This window comes from Ictalurus punctatus, chromosome 28 (genome assembly GCF_001660625.3).
Source record: "Ictalurus punctatus breed USDA103 chromosome 28, Coco_2.0, whole genome shotgun sequence".
Lineage (NCBI taxonomy): Eukaryota > Metazoa > Chordata > Actinopteri > Siluriformes > Ictaluridae > Ictalurus > Ictalurus punctatus.
The window spans coordinates 4,352,194-4,369,724 of NC_030443.2; the positions used below are offsets into that span (position 1 = coordinate 4,352,194).

General features: G+C 43.6%; 1 protein-coding gene across 1 annotated transcript in view; it reads left to right on the forward strand.

Moving 5' to 3' along the window:
- The first annotated feature begins 1,746 nt into the window (after positions 1–1,746).
- Positions 1,747–17,531, forward strand: part of tmem132e (transmembrane protein 132E) — a 270,644-nt gene continuing 254,859 nt past the window's right edge. Inside the window, exon 1 of the mRNA XM_017460449.3 lies at positions 1,747–3,001. Coding sequence (XP_017315938.1) covers positions 2,944–3,001 — 58 coding nt within the window. The 5' untranslated portion in view covers positions 1,747–2,943. The remainder of the gene's footprint in view (positions 3,002–17,531) is intronic.

The window sequence follows — 17,531 nt, forward strand, 5'->3', positions numbered from 1 at the left end:
TCATTTTAAATGCTTTGGCACTAAGCATTCATTGGTGGTCATTATTTTTATGAAAGTCAAAATTCCTTCCCATTTTAAGCTTTTTTTGGCAGAGAGCTGCAAGTTTTTATCCAAGATCAGTCTGTACCATGCAATAAAATTTACCCATCAATCCTGATCATATTGTCAGTCACTGCTGCTGAAAAGCATTCCCATCTCCACCACATTTGACAGATTTTACAAAGATTTCTTTGTTTATTAAAGGCTTCCTCCTGGCAACTCATTGATAAAGGTCTTTTTGGTGTAACCCCTTTGAGTACGGTTGATCCATGAATATCACCACCAACCTCTGCGACGTTCTCAGAAACATTTAGTGTCACATTCTAATATGTCGTTTTAGTTCAGGGGTGGCCTGACCTAGCAGTGCGGCTATAGTTTCCTATTTCTATTAACGATGAACGACAGAAGTGAATTCTGAGGTATATCAAGTGCCTTTGAGATGGTTTTGTATACTTCCACCGAGCTGCTGTTTTGACTTCATTTTGATATATTCTGTGGACAGACCAGATTATTTATTTTCAAGAAGTAACTGAAAACAGTTGATCTAAAAACTTCCTTACACGTGTGCTGAGCCTAAACAAATTGAGTGACTTGCCAAGATAATATGCTTTGTGAGATTGAAGTCAGGCTTACAATTACAAGGGGTATGGATATTCTTTTCTTTTCTACATTTTAGTAAACTGTTCAAAGGCTTTGTTTTTTTTCTTTTCTTTTGATTTGATATAATGCACGATAATCAGCTGGAACAAACTTTACTTTATAATATTTTTGACATGCGCAATCTGTACATCGTGTACATGCGCTTAGGTAATCTGGGTGCATGCAAACTGGTCGTTAATTGGATTTCTCTTAATCATGTCGCCCCAAATAGCAATTGTCCAGTAGCAAGGTAGTAGAGCCATTCCTTTTTCTTTTTTTTTTTTAAAACAAGCAGCTTGTAAGCATTCACTCATCTTCAATAACTGCTTTATTTGGTCAGGATTATGACCCATCCCAGGTGCACTAACTATGAGACGAGTAATATAATGGGATGCCGGTCCATCCCAAAGCTTCAGTTCAACAACATGATTAGCAAAGTAGCATTAATAACTGCTACATGGTTTCTTGAGAGCATAAGCTCATACTCCGACTCCGACTCGTGAGTCAAGTATTACAGACTCACAGTGAGTCCGCTCTCTAAATATCCATCCACCCATCCATCTTCTGTACCGCTTATCCTTGTCAGGGTCACGGGGAACCTGGAGCCTACCCAGGGAGCATCGGGCACAAGGCGGGGTACATCCTGGACAGGGTGCCAATCTCTGTAAATATATTATATATATACATATATATATATATACATATACATATATATATATATACATACTTATATTATATACATATATATATATGGTTGTGTATTGCTTCTAAATATCCTACTGAAGCTATTTCTATGTAGCAAAGCAAAACATATGTTATGAAAAACACAATTTTCATCATCTCCTTGATGAATGAGGTTTTTGAATTCAGCCCCTACACTCTTGGATCAATTATTAACCCTGAACCACAACGTGTATTAAGTATTCGGAATAATTTATGCACAAATTACTTCCTTTTCTTCCCTTTACAAGAAGGAGGACTGGAGTATGCGGTTTGGGACAGAGCCCATATCAGACCACAACTAATTATGGTCGGGTGTGTCACGTGATCAGTGTGGCCGGCTGGATCACGTGACCGAGTTCGGTCGCCACCGCTGTTTCACTCCTCTGAGGAGATTTGTGTTGTTTTCCCCCCTCAGCGGACACCTGGAGAGGGGTTCGGGTCCCGCAAAACCAGAAACGGAAACTTAATCGGTTCTCTGTCACCGAAAAGATGGGAATTAGTCACTTTTGTGTTTGTGAAGAACACACCACCGAGTAGCGACAGAAAAACCCCAACTCCCGGCTTTCACTCGTCTCTCGAGTAGTTTTTCTTTTATATGTGTGTATATCTTTGTACCGAGCAAAACACACGTTTTCAGACGTTTCCGCCATTTTCAAAAGTGGACTTGTGTCACGGGTAGTGTTTCCACGTCGTCGGTTGTGTTCGTGGGGGAAAGTTAACGCGTTGTTAAACGGCGGTTTTAACGTCAGAACTCCGGGTTAGTTTGGAAGGAACCGCGCGTGAGGGAGTTCTGGATTTTACCGGATCTTAACGGAATCTTGGAGAACTTTGGGCTACACATACTTGTAGAGGAACGCGCACACACACACACACACACACACACGGAGTCGACTTCATAGCGTTTCTTTCTACTGAGGCAACAACAACAACATTGTCAGGTTTTTTTTTTTTCACCTCACAGCAAAATGAGCCGTTATTTTGTCCGGCTTTACACGGACTAGCTAAGCTAACCTTCCCCCGCTTTAGTTGTTTATTTTTTCCCCCCTTCTTTTTTCTTTCTCTCAGCTAATTATTTGTCTTCCTCAGCTGTGCCTCAGGGGTGACGAGGCCCCTCGGGGAGCTGCTTGCGGTGTCAAATCTCTGCTCGTGCTAACGCATAGCCGCGCGCGCGGGCACGGAGACGCGCGTGGTACGCGGCGCGTGAGCACTCTCCTGAAGAAGACGCGCTGTGAAGAGAGAGAGAGAGGCGCGCGGCGGTATCAGGAGCTGGATACCTGTTAACTTTTCTGTCTGCGTGCGTGCGTGCGCGTGTGTGTATGTGTGGTTGAGAGTGTGTGGCTCGTAGCCGCGGGAAGAGCTTCGTGGTCACTGTTCGGCATTCCGTAATGGACGCGAAAGCCTTCGGTCAAGTTTTTCACCGTCCTGTTCTTGCGGTATCTTGCACAGGCTCGGATACCGGACTGTAACCGAGTCGCAACCGGAATATCTCGGAGGCGAACAGCGTTCATTTATCGCCAAGCGGATTTATACAGGACAAGTACGATGTCATTTGCACGGGTCTGCTTGGGAGCTCTGCTGCTGTGGACGATTGTTTCTGATGGTATGTACTTTCCCCTTCTACATAATTTATATATATATATATATATATATATATATATATATATATATATATATATATATATATATATATATATATATCTGTGCGTTACATATACGGTAAGTACAATGTCGCATATTAATATATAATAATAATAACAATGTATAGACAAATCAGGGAATGCATGTATTTCCTGAATCTTATTTTGGATTTTGCTTGACTGCAATGCTTTCTTAAGTCCTGATTGGTAATTCCACACACACACACACACACACACACACACACACACACACACACACACACACACAGTGTGTGCGCGCGCGCTAGAGAGAGCATCTCGAGCAGTAATTGCAGGAAAGAGGTAGGTGTCATGGCACGAAATGCTCAAATCCAGTGGCATGAATGCACAGAAAAAAACAAACTGGTGTGTTTTTCCACGATCAGCTGAAGTGCAATAAATAAATAAATAAAAAAAAATTTTTTAAGGGTGACACGCCGGGCACATCAACTCTCCACAAGGTGGGAGCAGGAGTGTACAGAGGCTCCTCTACATACAATGCAAATTTGATTCAAAGCTTCAGAAAGATAAGAGCGTGTACGCAAGCCTGTATATCTGTATTTCATTCACCTCGTGGTCTCGGTGCAGTATATATTTCAGTGTAGTTCTGTGCGTTTGTGTACATCCGAACACCTCCATCCCCCAGCAGACGGTGTATAAACAGGGCGGGTTAGGGCAAGGAAGCATGCTTAATTGTGGAAATCGCAGCGGAATTCTTAATCAAGAACGTTTTTGGGTTTTGGGCCGTGTGAAGACGAAGACTGACGCGGATTGGGTCCGTGAGGTGCGATAAAGTCGTTTATGTAAACGTCAGACACATGACTCCGGAGTACAATCAATTTCTTGGTGATTTCCCACGTGTCACAATTCGTTACTTAATTCAGCAAGCGAGAGCGGTCCGTTCTAGGTGAGACTCGTCGCAGAACACGTCACTCGTCTTGTCCGCACTCGAATAGTCAAGCAGCAAACTTTCCGCTTGGAAGTTAACGCCTCGTTGTGTTTCAGTGACACAAAGCAAGAAGGTCTACCCTCAGACTTGTTCAGTAATAGATGCTTTATGAGGTGTGTGTGTGTGTGTGTGTGTGTTAGAGAAGGGAAATGTGCAGGACTGGGAATCGAGCCCTGTGTTACATCCCCTGAATGAGTTATCTAGGTAAGTAACAAGCGCGGGATTGAAACGTTGATCACATTTGCACATCGTCTGTTTGTAACCGTCCACACCGTGGCAGTACGTCTTGATATTGAGGAGTGCTGGTGGTGTGTGTGTGGTTTTCCCATCAGGCTTTTCCATACTGAGTTACTGACTCTCAGAAATGATTCTGTTCAGTTATGGATCCAAGGTGGCGCTTGCTGAACACGTTTGAATCAGAATTTTTGAGTCTGAATTTTCCCTTCATTTACTGTATCAGCTTTGACTCGTATTTGGGGCGGAGCCTATCGGGTATAAACGTGTTCTTAGTAGTTCAGTAAGGAGCTCTTGTGCTTTAAGGTCTTCTTCCTGCAATATTAAGTTGATCTGTACGGTGGCCGGGGAAAACCCTTGTCGTGAAACGTTGACGTTTTCTGCTTTATACAGAAATAAGCGAAATACGTATTTCTTTTGCACCAGCAGTGAAGTATCAGAACGTTAAAAATCTGGTTACCTTCAAAAGTGAAACGGTATACAATCGGACCGAAAAAAACCCCCGATCCATTAGCATCCCAGACTATTCTGATGACTGGTCTAATTCTGATTACAAACAGAACCGATCGGGCGTATGTACATTTCACGACGGCGTGCAGCTATCCAACAGCCTGATCAAAGCGTGCCATTCAACGTGTGAGGAAATCACACGTCGGGAAAAGTGTCAGACATCTTCAGACTCCTGGAACAGCGCGAGCTTTGTCGGAGGATCGCAAAGGCATGATTAAAAAGTAAATAAGAAGGGTGAAGTATGTTTAGGGTTTCTTAACGTCGAGGTATCAAAGTATGCTAGGCTGAGAGCTCAAATTTTGGCTCAAATCTTCTTCTTATACTTATTATTATTATTATTATTATTATTATTATTATTATTATTATTATTAGGCTGGTTTTACCCATAGCAACATGGGTTTTCGAGACCGGTGAACAAATGTATTTTCTGGATTAATAGAGTATGAGGGAGTAGCCTATTTTTATATAACACTATACTTGACCTTATTGTCAGACAGGAACCTTAAAAACCTCGTGTTAACAGATCACCTTGACTCCATACGATGAGAATGTTTTGACGTGTATGCATGCAGTCCAATCAGTGTGCCATCCCCAGATTCCTGCCTCATGAGAAGGGCCCTGTCTCGGGGCTTGTAGGGCCGTCCAACATATTAGTGTTTTCCGTATGCAGATCAACATGGAGAGACAGTCTGTGTAATTGAGTACCGTTTCCTTTATGTCCCGACTAGTGAGCAAATGTTTATTTATTTTATTTTTTTTTAGATGGTACACCCTCTGACATACCACATCACAATCAAAGCACTGACTTAATAAAACATGCCCTGTCATTGTAACTGAGGATGAAATGGCTTTGAACCGCTGTCTTGAAGTCTCCACCAATCCCATCCAATCCCATCCCATAGTTCTTGTTATTAAAGCTCACTTCTCTTTTATTCAAAGGGAAACGTCACTTCCCACACCAAAAAGGACGGTTGGCAAAATGCGAGCCTGGGATACGAGTGCAATGTTTTAGCTTGCCATGTAGATAAAGGGAACCTAAGCATATAGTTAATTCAGTCATTAAGTACACGTTGTTATCCAGTGTGATGGGCGTCATATATCAGTGCACGTCAATGAGTACTACTGAAACACAGCCGTGAATGAAATGATGCGCACGACAGCCTTCAAAATAGGTCTGTTTTTTTTGTTTGTTTGTTTTTTTGTCCGAAGAAACCCCTTTCCCCCCCCCCCCCCCCCCCCCGAACTAATACAAGCAGCGATGACTCGTCCATCTTTCTTGTTTACTGCATCACATTTCAGGTGCTGCCCCTTTATTCATGCGAGCTTTGTCAAAGACACCGTTTCATCACATCCTGATTTGTAATCTAGACAGCCTGTAAATGCACCGGTGCTAATTCTGCCCGACGATAAATCTGTGCAGGACAGGTCCGTCTCCTCCACTTTTGATAATGACAGACACTATTTGGAAGGAAAGAAGAAGGGGAAGAAGAAGAAGAAAAAAAAAGATCGAGACACATCAAAACAATGACGAACCTGACACGATACACACCCTGGGCATGTCTTGTTTGTTAATCTCCATGCTGTAGCACCTGTGTCAAACTCTCTGCTTTTGCTTTTCCGAGTTCCTTCCCCCCCCTCCACAAAAGCAGATGATCTGGAGAGGAATAGCTTTGTTGTATTCTCCTGTTTTATTCATTAGTATTCCAGCTGACAAACACGGTTGGCGTTTAGCAGCACCGGCGCGCCGGTGCCTAGATAACAAGACCCCGTTGGCCGTCAGCTCCTTCGGACGAGCCGGTTATTACAGACGACAACGCTGACTTTTGATGTATATTTTAGTTTTACCCGTCCTGTTTGGATGTTCAGATGCACGAATACTCGTACCACGGTTCTGTTGAATGCTCGGCGATTCTGATTTGTCAGAAGGCATCGGCCGATTTTCTATAACGGCAGCCCTGGCGAGATTCCGGGCGCAAGGTTTACACGGACGCTCTCGTTTTAACAACGATGTGCAACAGCTCACACAGGGACTTGTATGGTGGACACGCCACGGAAAAGGAGATGGACAGTGCGTGCGATTGTTGATATGGTGAAGTTTTCTGCTTAGCGTTTTTGAAAGGAGTTTCCAGTGGCAGGGAAAGACTTGAGGACAGAGGATGCATTTTAGTCTTGCTGACTTTGTGAGAGCGGCCGGTCCAGGGGAAATGTTTACGTATGGCGACAACATCCTAAGCAAAAAAAACAGCGTTCTGTAATCAATAAAATATTGTTGGCGTTGGAAAATTGGGAAATCACCCCCATCGTCATTTATTATTTACTTTGACATTAAAAGCATTTGTAATAACAATGGACTTGTGCTTATTGTACCTTATTGTATCTTTTTGTTATTTTAAACCGTTGATTCAAAACCGTGTCCCCCTCCTTGGTTCGTTTTTGTTGAGCGTTTTGATTCCACTGAATTGCAGTGGCTGGTCTTTCCTTAAAAGCCCCGTGTGTTAACCTCAGCAAGACAATAAATGATACCGTAACCGTAAAGTTTAACATTTTTTACCGACACACTATTGATCGATTTGGTTCAACGTAAAATAAAACCGCGTGCTAACAGATGTCTGCTCCGAGGGCGCTACCTCCCAGCCCCACCCCCGATATTCTCTTAGAACGGTCGTCAGATTTTGAGAGAAGGCTCGATGAATAGACTAAAAGTCATTCCTCGTGTCGGGTTAATTAGTCCCACGTTTGAGCAGTTTCACTGCAAAAGAGATCCTTGGCGAACTTTTATTGGTTTACCAGTAAATAATGAGACATGCCAATGGTATTCGCATGTCCTTGACTCTTTGGAGCCCGTTCATTTTAATCATCGAGATGGGAGGGGGGGGTCGTATTAGGCCATTTTCATGTTTGCAGGAGCTCCAAACTGTGGAGCCAGGGCCGGACTGGGACATAATTTCAGGCCGGGAGTCTCGAACTCATCCAGGCCACCCCGTGCACCCTCAACAAATTTTGAATCCACCGACAACCCTATTTTTTTCTTTCCTAAATTCAGTGTATTGCACACGGGTATGGCCATCCCATAAAAACCTAAACAAGAAACCTAGAGTTGGTGAAACTGTCCTAATTTATATCCGCTTACATGGATGTGCCAAGGATTTAACACCAGAAGTGCAGAGCTAGTAAAAAAGCTAGCAGTGACTCTACTCCTCTACATAAAAGCCTGCATTTCTACAGTAGCGTACATTTTTCGTGAATGCTATGAACAGGACCGTCTTCACATCTAAATTCCTTTGAGTTAAAATGAATGCATCGCATTAGGGCATTGTTGTTGTTGTTGTTTGTTTTTTTTTTTTTTTTAAGACTTAAAAATACTTAAAATAACCTGAGGTTTAACCACACTGTATTTCATACAAATATATTAAAGCGTATTTAATTTCTCTTCATTGACCTGTACCGGTCCTCTCAGGTTGACCCCGACGTGTGACCTCTGCACAGACCCGATACCAGGTGAACCCTCGCCACCTTATTGTGAAAAATAGGAGGAAAAGGTGGTGTTATTTTTTCCCCAACCTCACATATGGACAGACCTAATTTTCTAAACGGCGTGAATATCTGTTCGCGCGATGCTAACTACATCCCGACGGTATCGATTTAGAAGAAACCTTATATTGAACACGATGTTCCCTTTCATGACTCCTAGCTTGGAGATGTGTTTGTCGCTGCTTGCCGTAGCTGTACGTGTAATCTCAACGTTTAAAAGAATACATTTGGATATTCGTCTGCTAAATTACTCGGCGTTATAACTGAATAGATAAAGCTTGTCCTTTACCATATTTCGAGTGACGGTAGTGATGGTGCTAACGTTTGCTTGCGGTGAAACGGAGGTTAATACTTGTTTAGCTACGTTAGCAAACACAAAGCGACAGTATTTACAGATGAGACTGACCTGCACTTGAAGCCCCGATTTCCGGTCGATAATTTTATGACGTTTTCGCCGTTTCTCTTTACGTGCCCTTTCCTTCTCTGTGCAGCGACGACTGTGTTCCGAACCGTTCGCCGGAGCTGAGGAGAATGGTAGCGTTGCAAGTCGAGACTAACAGGTTCATGATGTATCATCGATTTATTATCAAGTCAGAAAGGATCTCTTGAACGCATAGGACACGCAATAATATAAAAATAAAAGTAAAATAAAAAAAAAAAAAACGGCAAGGCAGCGGGCCAGATACGTTGGCCAGTCCGGGCCTGTGTGGAGCCCAAGTAGGAGCTCGGAGTAATAAAGCAATGGCACTGGCAGCCTCTAGCTGGAGCATTGTTCATGCTGCTCCTGATTTGCAGTTAAAGGTGTTTTTTTTTTTTTTTTTCGGAAGGCTGGTTTCCTCAGTCATGGTGTGACTGGAGACCCTATACCCTATCCAAACCACACGCACACACACATACTGCAGGTGCTGGGGCTTAATACCCTTTCTTCAGAAAGCTGTTTACAAGAATTGCCATTTGTAAGGGGCGGGGGGGGGGGATTTTCTAATCACAATCGTTCCATTTGTGCCAAGGATGAATGTTCTTTTCTCAGGGCCTAATGGCATTAGATGAACGTACTGTTCCATCACTAAAATGTCCTCCTTTTAAGTATTAGATTCATCTCACGTCATGCAAGATAAACGGGCTCTCTGCAGGCAACTTGCCTGACCCGCCCGTCTACCCATCAAGCCTTGGAGAGAGGCACATCCCGATGATGTCTATGGATTACGGACGTCACGCAGATTTTTATTGATTGATTTATTTATTTTTACATTTCAGTATAGACTGGAGCTTTGATGAAGACAAAATGGCTGGCGCGGGAAAAACTCCTATTCCGAGTCATGTAACTCGTATTTCCTGCTCTCGCTTGTGCTCTTAGATGTGTACCCTTCAGCAGCGTAAGATTAGCGTCTTGACAAAACAGAAGCTTTATTAATAAGCGAGTTGTCGTTAGCTGCAGGAAAACGACACGAGAAGATGAGAGATTTTTGTTCGTCAGCAAAATATCTTTGAGGCTAGTAATTAAGGAGCTGTGAGAACTTACCGAAACGGGAACACAAATGGATTAGCCGGGGAGAAAAGTTTTCCTCACGGAGCTGAAGTATCGTTATCCTGCTCCAACCTCAAAGAGAAGCTTGCTTTTAACTCTGTGTTCGAAGATAATTGCGCAGTGATAAAGAAGGCGATATTCTGTTTACAGCGCTAGTAGACTGCACAGACGTTGCCCAATTAGACCGCTTTCTCGTGTCAAGGTCTCAGAATTGTTCCGCATGATCACTGAATGTTTTGCTTCCCTGTGAGAGTCACTACAGTGGCATCCGCGGACAGTGGTCTGATTCGAGTCCTTCCAGCATGCTTCAACTGCTTATGCGGGGCAAAAATCTGTCCGCTAGCCCGCCGGGCATGTGCGATATAACCGTCAGTACGTTTACACGGACGACGATAATCCGACGTTAACCCCGATTAAGACGATACTCTGATTAAGAACCCGCCATGTAAACGCCGATTTTTGATGACCTTAATCTGATCAAAGTCACACTCGGAGTAAACACAAATGGAATTAAGACGTGTGGAGCGTTCATGTTTTAGTCGCATTGTCGACGTGCGTTACAGACACTTACACACCTTAATCACGCTATTAACGCCGTGTGAGAGTTTTCACCGCATTTTGTGACAGGACACGTGCGCACACGGCAGCGCTCGACCGTCTGACGGCAAACAAGAGAGCACGGCCGCGTCCCAATCCGCGTACTTATCTACTATATAGTAGGAGAAATACATGTATGTCGGCTGCTATATAGACAGTAAGAACGCGGTTTGGGACGCAGCCCACGGCTTCAAGCAGTCGTCTATCTGCACGTACAGCACGACTGATAATTAACCGCACTTGAAGCGTTCGTAAAAATTTTCAATAAAAACACCCAAAACTGTATACGGTACCCTAACGAAGACCAACTGTGAAATTCCGGAGGGACGTCGGACAGCGTGGACGTAACGGGGACGCGATGACGTGTGACATTAATCGCTCTATGTTCTATAACATGTAAAACGGGAACATGAGAGGAATCTTCTAAACGTGACTCATGTAAACGCCTTAATCACAACACTGTCTTATTCAGAATAAGGTCCGTAATTAGATTACCGCCGTCCGTGTAAACGTAGTCCTTGTTATATCCAGTGACGTTTACTGCAGGTTATATTAGATTACCAGACTCGCCAGCCCTTAAGTATTTTGAAGAGGAGTCCACGTGTATGAGTGATCACTCAAAAATATGCCAAGAGTAGTCTTTCCCTTTATAGTAATATGAGAGATGAGCCAACTGACATGTAAATCTGGAACGATTTGCTCAGGTGTTATGAACCTGTCATGGTAAATAGAGAAGAATAATTAACGTGAAGTAAAATCTATTGATGTACGTTCATCTTGGCTAACGTTAGACAAGTATATATTTAGCGTCAACTTACTATAATTATTAGGGATTTAAAACATCTCGGCCAAAAAGCTCTTTCGGTTTCTCGTCGAAGGAGAAAAGAGGATTTTTGACCCCAGAAATTGATTTGGGCTGACAATGAAGTGTCAAAACGGTTAAAATATTAATGGGGATGATAATTATAATGTTTTTTTGTTGTTGTTGTTTTGTTTTGACTGGCACTCAGTACTTGTTTTGCTCACTGCTGAGTAGCATTAACGGAGAAAATGTCGGCCGGGTGAACATTATACAACAGAGGTCTGGAAAGGATTGCATCGGATTAATTTTTTTAAAATACCGATTACTGTACATCACTGCAGAACCACTTAAAAGAATCCTCCGTGCAACTGTTTTCAAGGTTGCCAAAGTTCCCAACTGCACAGCTGACTATGTTGTTATCCTCCCCTCCTCTCTTTTAAAAGTGGAATGGTGGAAATGCCCCTCTTCCTCTCCTGGATGATTAAAATGTTTATTGCGATATGTTAAAATGGATAATTGCATCCGCGCAGTCCCAGGGTTGGGTTTCCCCAGACACCTAATCGACGAGGCGAAGCACGCCAAACTAGTTAGGTAGTTGAGTGCACTAATACAGCCTAGTCAGTCTGTCTAGTGCAAACCGATGTGCGTAGTGCCTGTAAGGATTTAGAAAGAGTAGCATCGAGGTACATCTCTCACGAGGGAAGAGTCCAAGCACATGCAGAACTTCTTTATTAAAGACAACACGGGGAACAGGCTCGAGAAAACAAACACGAGGAGTAGACACGCTAGGAACCGGGATTAATAAACTTAATAAACTTGAAATTAAACACTAAGAAAAATATAAATAAATAAAAAAACAGTGCAAATAGCACAAGCATAACAAGATATTAAAACCAGAACTCAAACATAACCTGATGAGAGGTAATGCTCCAGCAACTAAGGAAGAAACGCAGGGAACTTCAAGAGCGCGCTAGCCAATCGGGGAAATGCGAAACACAGGAGTAATGTTACATAGGCGGAGTCGGAAATCGCATACCGTGACGGTACGTACTATCCGGTATGCGTGTGTAGTACGAAGACAATCCCAGACATACTACTTCCGCCATGTTGGCATTGTCATGTGACCTTCGACGTCATCAACAACACGTTAAAATTCCACCAGATTAAAGCAACCGCGCTAGGTGCAAAATGCCCACCAGGAACGTTAACTGAATTAGTCATTTAATGTGGGCGGGGTTAACAGGCTGAGGTTAATTTGTTGCCGTTAGGCTGGCCAGCAAAGGCATGATTGAGATCACAAAAAAAGGTTTCAAACGCTATTTTCTTGTTTAAACCTTCGAGTTCACGTTTTATTCGGGTATTGTTAAACAAGTCCCGTTTCAGCAAGGTCGTCTTCCACGATTGTGGTTGGTTTTTTTTTTTTTGGTTTTTTTCCCCGGGCTCGTCCGCACCATTCCCGTTGCATTATGGGATTTTTGACTCGCGTGGTGTCCATCATTTGCAAGGAGCAAAATCTCGCCGGAAGCAGTACGCCATCCGGGTATTTCTCACCTACAGTTTCTCGTCTGCTGAGAATTCGGACATACTACCTCTTCGGAGTGCTGCTTTTTGCCTAGTGTATAGTGTAGTAGGGTGGTATGCGATTTCGGCTGCAGCCACTGAAAAGGTGGGGGCAACAGAGGAAGAAGTTCTACATGGGCAACAGTGGTGCCCTCTAGTGGTGTAAGGCGGAATTGCCTCAGGCGGCCGTGACGGCATCACATCACAAGAACATGTTGCTTCAGTGTACATATGGAGTTAGGTAGGTAGGGTTTTGTCGTTCTCTGGTTGTTGAAATGTTGGTGACCACGAGTTTTCTGGGCCTACTTGTCCACGGTGCAACTTGTAAATAAAAGAGCCTGGACATGTCATTGTCTTGTCTTGGGAGTCCGGGCTAGTGATCTGTCCACTCCTGCATTACCAGTGCTTCTACTCTGAAGGCTAACATGCTGCTGATTCCATCTCGATCTCGAAAAATCATGATTTTCACGTGCACTGTAGAAAAGCATGTTCATAACCCAAGTTATCCTTGGCTTCTTATTCTTACGTGAGTACCGTCTGCACTCCTGCTATTCAAATGAGTTGCCTCTGCTAAGCAGAATTCAGGTTGAGTGTGAATTAAGTCACATTTGGGCCTCCTTTGTCGATATCCTCAGGATGAAACGGTCCCTGTGGCAGTTGCGGTGGCCAGCAGAGCAGAATGGACCACTGCGGCTTAAGCAGTCGACATGAGTCATTAGTCTTGTCTGTTGGGCTTCCCGACTGTTGCTTGGCTGCTTTTGAAAAATCCTCCAGCTCGCGCTAGTGATGAATAGTGCAGGGCTTGGAGCTACTGAGTGCCAGGCCAGTTCAGACACCGTCTGACCGGAGGAGGATGTAACCTCGTGCAAAGGAAACAGTAGTAGGTTGGAAGTATTTTGTAAGCAAAGAAAACATTTGCTCGACATGCAGATCACAGGTTTAGTGATGCAAGAGGAGAGCTGTTTTTCTATCAGGCTGTTGCATATGCCATTAGAAGGCTTGTATTTCTGAGTTTTGCAGAACGAAGTGCGTTTTCCAATGAAAGTGCACAAATACCGTATTGTCACTGATATTTACATCAATTAAGTTTTTTTTTTCTTTTTTCCCTTCAACTATAGACTAGGGTTCTTGTTCCTTGCACTACTGAGAGAAACGGTATGTTTGGTAAAATCTTGGCTTGGAGACCTGCTCTTATTGGTGGAAAATAACACGGTTACCTTTCTTGAGCCTCTTTAAGTCGTTTTTTGTTTTTTTTTGATAGATTCTGCCCAAACCCTTCACGTTATTTTAGAATGAACTAAGAATTTTTAGGAACTTTAGAAACAAAGAGTGATTAGTATGAAGAACGTGTAAGAGACAGGACCGCCATATATAGTTTTTCGTAATATCTCCAGTAAAATTCGATTTGCCGGCGTCGTATTGTACCAAACCAACTTACTTCGGCTTGGGTTCATTTATAACTTCCAACTTCTTCGCCGCTCCAACTTGGAGTAGGTCCCTGTAATAATCCATGCAGCATTTCCAGTGGAATAGCAGTGGTCCCTTGCTCACAGAGAGATTTTCTAGCTGGACTCACTTCTACAGAGTCGATGACTATTTCAACCAATAATTGAAGTATAAAGTATTTAACTTTGGTTAAAGGTATAGACCAATCTGGCAGTCAGTAAAGAAGTTTGCTTGTTATATATTACTTATTATATTCCACAGAACAAGACTCGTGCCTCATGTCCAGCTGGAATTAAGTTACAGTTCCACCTTCTTTAAAATTGTGTGTGATGTGACTTCATTCACATGGTAATGATGAAGTGCAGGGATTTACTGTCAGAAATGAACCACGCTCGTCTTTGTGCCTGAAGAATTTACCTTGAAATCAATATTGTTCAAATGACTGTCAGCAAAATGAAGCACAGGGATTTGCATCTAAAGCTCTCCCCCAGCATTTCAAGGTCCACACTGCGGCCTTTAAACTAATTTGAGCCGAGGCACGTGGTGACTTTTATGTTGTGTGTATCGAGGATGATGATTATCATCATGTGCAGTGGTGAAATTCTATCGAGGAGAACTTGAGAACTCAAGCTGGCGTTCAACTCCGTAATACAACAGTGGCCTAGGTAGTGTATGTCACTTGTTTTTTTTTTTTTTGGTACAACGTGTTCTTGCTTCACAAGCTCTGCAGGTGTTTTCTATCAAAACGCCAAGGCTCCGGATGGGACTTTGTTTATCCAAGTCCTGTTTGTGAGTACTGGTACGTATAAATGTTCTGTATGCTCGTCATTGCTTTTCACAGCACCTCAGAAAACTTGGCAAAGGAGGAAGCTTGTGAAGTAGGCAGATCTGTCAGCAGACAATACAACTTGTGAATGTTCCTCTGACACATTGACATGCACACTGGCAAGCAGCCAAAAGCTGGCACGAAATCAGCCCTACCAACCTTAAATATTCAAGGTAGTCAGTAAGAATCTATTTTTATAGATCATTCCCCAGACACATTCCATGATTAGGCAAGACCAATCTCCCAGGCAGTACGTTGATGTATCTGTAAACTTATGACTTGTCTTGCAGCAGAACCGTCACAGCTGCTGTTCTAGAAAATTAACCAACACCCTCTGACCGATCAGAATCGAGAGCTCAGTAGCAGCATTTATTCACCGTAACATTAAAACCACCTGCCTGATGTTGTGTAGGTCCTGCTTGTGCTGCCAAAAACAGCACTGACCTGTCAAGACCTCCTCCGAAGGTGTGCCGTGGTATCTGGCACCGAGACGTTAGCAGCAGATCCTTTAAGTCCTGTAAGTTGTGAAGTGGAGCCTCCGTGAATCGGACTTGTTTGTCCGGCACGTCCCACAGATACTCGATTGGCTTGAGATCTTGGGAATTTGGAGGCCGAGTCAACACCTCGAACATGTCATGTTCCTGAAACCATTCTTGACAATTTTTGGCAGGGCGCTCGTTCATAAGTCTGCAACAATGTTTAGGTGGGTGGTATGTGTCAAAGTAACATCCACTTGAATGCCAGGACCCAAGTTTCCCAGCAAAACATTGCCCCGGGCATCACACTGCCTCCGTTAGCTTGCCTTCTCCCCATAGTGCATCCTGGTGCCATCTCTTCCCCAGGTAAAAGACGCACATGCACCCGGACATCCACATGATGTAAAAAAAAACAAACAAACATGATCCATCAGACCAGGCCACCTTTTTCCATCGCTCCATGGTCCAGTTCTGATGATCATGTGCCAGTTGTACACACTTTTCACGGCGGACAGGTGTCAGAATGAGCACTTTGACCAGTCTGCGCCTAGACAGTCCAATACGCAGCAAGTCCCACTGCAGTGTGTGCTCTGACACCTTTCTATCATAGCCAGAATGAACTTTTCAGTGCTAATTTGTGCTACAGTAGCTCTTCTGTGGGATCGGACCAGACAGGCTAGCCTTCGCGCTACCCTATGTGCGTCATTGAGGCTCGGGTGTACATAACCCTGTCACTGGTTCACCAGTTGTCCATCCTTGGACCACACTTTCTAGGTACTAACCAGTGCATACTGGTAACACCCCGCACAAGACCTGCTGTTCTGGAGATGCTGTGACCCACTCGTCTAGCCGTCAGAATTCGGTCCATATTAAAGTTGCTCGGGTCCTTATGCTCACCCCTTTTTTCCTGCTTCCAACTCATCAGTTTTGAGAATCGACTATTCACTTATTGCCTAATATAGCCCACACCTCGACAGGTGCAACCGTAATGAGATAATCAACATTATTCACCTCACCTGTCAGTGGGTTTTGATGTTATGACTTAGCGGTGTACATGGTTTTGATGTGTGCATGTATAGATATGGTCTATTGACTTTAAATTGCATTTTAGAGACACCGTTCATGTGTCTCGAGAGAGTATGTTAAAGATCTTGACGACGGTGTATTAAAGAACTTGACATTGTTGACTACAGATAATGGGAGCACAAACGTAACCAGCCAATCGTAGGCCGTACCTCTTAATGGGACCATGGATGAGGACGCACCTGGGTGGAAAAGGTTTTTCCAGGGAAGGACGGGGCCACAGCATCATGAGCCATTTTTATTGTTGAGTAAAGATGCGGCAGTGCCGAGATTGTGACACCTCCTCCAGCAGAAACGGATTAACCCAAGACAAGCATGTTGCCAGGGTGAGGGATGAGGGGGCCACATCTCTGAAATAAGCACTAGCACTCCTGGGAAATCAAAGTCGGGCAGCCAGTGCTGGGGCGCCACATGCCTACAAGACGCAACCATAGTAAATCACACATCATAGTCTTTATCTGGAAAATATTTCCCCCGAACTTGCCACCTAAATCACTCTATTTCTCCAAATGTGGGCAAATATGCACTCTCTGTCATGCTTGTTCTCCCTTGCTCTCTGTCTGCTGTGTGCTGTTTCCCTTTTACAATTGGATTATTTTAGGGGGGTTTTCCACAGAAGTATACTGTATATTTCTGTAGTCGTGGTGTTTTTAAAGTGAAAACTGCATTTTTCTGGTTCCCCATGAGAACCATAGCTCCCTACAGTATTTGTGTTTTCACCTTCCATATCATTGTTGGGGGCGAAACGGAATATAAACATACGGACAAACCCCAAAACGACGACACATGGGGAAACTGTTCTTTGACTGACTGTTCTTTTAACATACTTAACAAGCAGACTGATGTTCTCGGTCATACTCTGTACATGCCCTCTGACCTTTAGGATTCCTAAACAGGCAGATCTCTATTCCTGTTCTAAAATGTTCATCATTC